We start from the raw sequence: 3,504 nt of genomic DNA, 5'->3' as shown, positions 1-3,504 counted from the left end.
AAAAAACAGGGATATCAGGGGGAATTTCCGTGACATTTACTGTAATTTACTCTTCATTGATATAATTTGTTTTTTTTGGAAAGCAAATATATATATATATATATATATATATATATATATATATATATATATATATATATATATATATATATTGTTTAAAAAAGTACCACAGGTACTACAAGATACATAGTAGACCTGTAAAACATGAAACAAAAACCACCCTACAAAAACCATTGTCAATCTTGGAACCAATTTCTTGACCATCCTCCCCTTTATTAACATTTCTATTATTGTTCTCAGCAGCAGCTTGTTCATACAATTCAATTAGTTTACTATTATCCTCAATCAAGGCTTTAAGTTTCATCTTGAGTTCATCATTCTCCTTTGCCAGCATAATTGCTGTCTCATGAGCCTCTGCTTCTCTTTTTTTTTTTTGAACAGCCAAAAATAATATTATATATATAAGAAGCATAGTACCAGAGGTACTACAGGAAAACAAAGGGTAGCATCCCCTAAAACACAGAAAAATAACCAACAGCCACCAAAATCAATAAAACCCATCCCTACAAATGACACATTAAATGAATGACAAAGACATATAAGAGGACCATTGGTGAAAAGGAACAGTAAAATCCTTTTCCCATCCCCTCAACCAAGACCAAGTGAGATAAATAGATCTGTCCATCAATTTAGATATGTCAAAAGACTGGTTGTTGAAAACCATGTCGTTTCTAAGGCTCCAAATGGATTTGGTAGCTGCAATCCACCAAATCTTCCTCCTTCTGTTAGAATTCCTCGATCCAGCCAATGAACAATGCTGAAGAAAGTTGTCCATAGGCTTGCTGTGCAAAACTCTATCTTCCTTCACCCATGAGTTGAATTCCCACCATAATGGCATAACTTTATAACAAGTGAAGAAAAGGTGAGAAGCAGATTCCACTTGGCTTTGGCAGAAAGGGCATAGATCATTTTGGAGGACAATCTGTCTACTGATTAAATTATCCTTAGAAGGAAGCCTATCCCAGAGTAATCTCCAGGCAAAGGATAAAGCTGCAGGGGGGATTTTGATTTCCCATAGCTGTCTAAAGCCACTGTTTGGCTGATGGAGAGGCTGCTCAGATCTGAGACAGTTGTAAGCAGAATTTGTAGAGAACATTTCCGTTGGTTGAGCTCCCCACACCCAGTCATCCTTCAAGTCTGCAACAGGACTTATAGCTGAGGTCTGGTCGATAAAAGCTGTGGCTTCCCCCAATTCACTATCAAAAAGATGTCTTCTCCAAGAAAATTTCCACTCCCAGCCATTTTCTCCAAAAATCCCCATGCTTGCCACTGTCTGAAGTTTTTGAGAAGATACCTCATATAAATCTGGGTATTTTTCTCTAAGAACAGAGCCATCACCCACCCAAGAGTCTTCCCAAAATAAGATTTGATCAAACATTAAAATTTAATAAAATTAAAAATTAAAAAAATCAAATAATACTTTTTTATGTTATTATTTTCCCTTTTTATACATATCTTTTAAATTTATATTCTTTATTACATTTTAAATATGAAAATGAGTTGTAACAAAAAAATGGTTAATTAACATTTAAGATAAAAAAAATATTAGTAAAAAGATAAGTTTTAAAGATTAATTGAAATGCAATTAAAGTTCAAGGTGCCTATTTATGAAAAAGTTAAAGTTTAAATATCAATCATAATAATTTTAAAGTTCATGTTGTCTATTTGAAAGAAAAAGTATAATTTAAGTATTAATTAAGACAAAATTAAAGTTGAGGCTGTCTATTTGAAAAAAATAAAATTAAAGGGACTTAATTCTCCTTTCCCATTTTAAAATTATAAATCAATGTTATGGGGAATATAAACTCTAACCCCATTTGATTGGGAGAAAAAAAATAGATAGAAGTGAAGTTATTTTCATGAGATCTACTAGAAAACACTTTTTTCCCCAAATTGGAATGAAATGGAGCAGAATAATTAATCTCTATTTCATTTTTATTTTTTAGTTTTTATTATTATATAAAAAATTAAAAAAAATTATGTTATTTGATTTTCTTTTTCACTCATCAAAATAAGTAGAGAGAAATTTCTCTACTCCCCCTCCCTATTTCTATTAATCTAAATAATATACTTTATTTCTCTTTTATTTGTATCATTGTTATTTCTCCTTTAATTTACCTATTTTCAATTCTCATAATTAAGCAAATCAAATAATATGAATTGGCAGGTAAAAATGTGAGTAATGTAGCAGTTTTATTACCTCAGCATCAAACTTCGCGTGCCCAGTGAGGTTAGGACTGCAGAAACTACGTTGATACGACTGACAATTATATAAATCTTTGTCCCACCCTGAACTTGATCTTATCATCATTTTACTATTGAAGAGTGCTGTCGGGTGTAATCTACACAGAATAACATTAAAGATATATCAAAATTTTATCCATGTTTTAATACATGCGTTATAGTTAATTTCCCCACTGGCTAGTTTTCTTTTCTTTACCTTGAAGAGCCATGAGCACTGATTTCATAAGGTGTTTGTTCCATAAACACAGATGATGGCAAATAATTTCTATTATCATTCCCAAAGTGTCGTGGGGCATTAAGTCTTCCGTACATATAAAAAATACTATGCCTTCCTTGCAGTGACCTATTCTGAGTTTGCTTCACCTTGCTGCCTAGATCTCCACAGATATCTCTACTCCAGGATTTTAGTCTATGTTTTAGGTTTTGAAGTTTGCATTTTAGAGCATACCCTCCCCAACCCAAAGGTTGGTTTTGTATAGCCTGTCGTAGATAAAACATATCAAGTCAGAGAGAATGTGACAGACAAATGGACTAGTAAGTTGAATAAATTTTTTTTTTTAAAAAAAATAAGAGTACAAACAAGTGTGATCTAGACCTGAATATTGAGAAACTCATTTTCCTCCCTAACCAAAGACTGCCATCGTGATTTTCAACTTGACTCCTAAAGACAAATATTAATAAGAATTAAATAGTTGAATAAGTCATATTCACAGAAAATTTAAAATGCAAGCACAAAAAATTACACACAACTATAAATGTAAGATAATTAAGCAGAAAGACATTCTATCTTTTTACACATTGGATATCTAAATAATTACTAGGGCCTCCTTATTCAATGACTGGCCATATGACAATGATTGACATATGGACTGAGCTTCTAGAATATCCACAATGTGATAATAGTGGTAAATGAAGAAAAATAGATGATTTAGAGTTTCCACCCTGACCATTTCTAAAAAGTGGTAAATGAAGAACATGAAGAAACAAAATGTATAGTCTAAACTGCATTCCATGTCTACCACTACCTACTACTTCTTGAGCGCCAGTATTTTTCATGTTAGATTTAAAACACACTAATTAGAGAAGATGTTTGACATAAAGGGACAACTTCAACTTAGGAATAAGTGGGAAATTGTCTTCATTGATAATGAAGGGGATATCATGCTTGTTGGTGATGATCCATGGCTGTGAGTATCTCTT

At 32.2% G+C, this 3,504-nt stretch overlaps 1 protein-coding gene across 1 annotated transcript; it reads right to left on the bottom strand.

Moving 5' to 3' along the window:
- Positions 1–231: 231 nt before the first annotated feature.
- Positions 232–3,036, bottom strand: LOC114389037. The gene is made up of 4 exons (XM_028349626.1): positions 2,900–3,036; positions 2,501–2,784; positions 2,261–2,402; positions 232–1,333 (listed from the first exon to the last, which is right to left on the bottom strand). Exons 2-4 carry the CDS (start codon positions 2,614–2,616, stop codon positions 578–580), a joined length of 1,014 nt encoding a protein of 337 aa, XP_028205427.1. The 5' UTR covers positions 2,617–2,784; positions 2,900–3,036; the 3' UTR covers positions 232–577.
- Positions 3,037–3,504: the final 468 nt, after the last annotated feature.

Source organism: Glycine soja, chromosome 16 (assembly GCF_004193775.1).
Source record: "Glycine soja cultivar W05 chromosome 16, ASM419377v2, whole genome shotgun sequence".
Lineage (NCBI taxonomy): Eukaryota > Viridiplantae > Streptophyta > Magnoliopsida > Fabales > Fabaceae > Glycine > Glycine soja.
This window is presented reverse-complemented; position numbering and strand designations above follow the sequence as displayed.

Bases quoted from the DNA above. Each gene is read 5' to 3' on its own strand.
- LOC114389037 (XM_028349626.1), bottom strand. From the start codon at position 2,616: ATGTACGGAAGACTTAATGCCCCACGACACTTTGGGAATGATAATAGA. The intron at 2,403-2,500 runs GTAAAGAAAAGA...TATTCTGTGTAG, and splicing joins AGTGCTCATGGCTCTTCAAG to ATTACACCCGACAGCACTCT. The intron at 1,334-2,260 runs GTAATAAAACTG...CAAAAACTTCAG, and splicing joins ACGCGAAGTTTGATGCTGAG to ACAGTGGCAAGCATGGGGAT.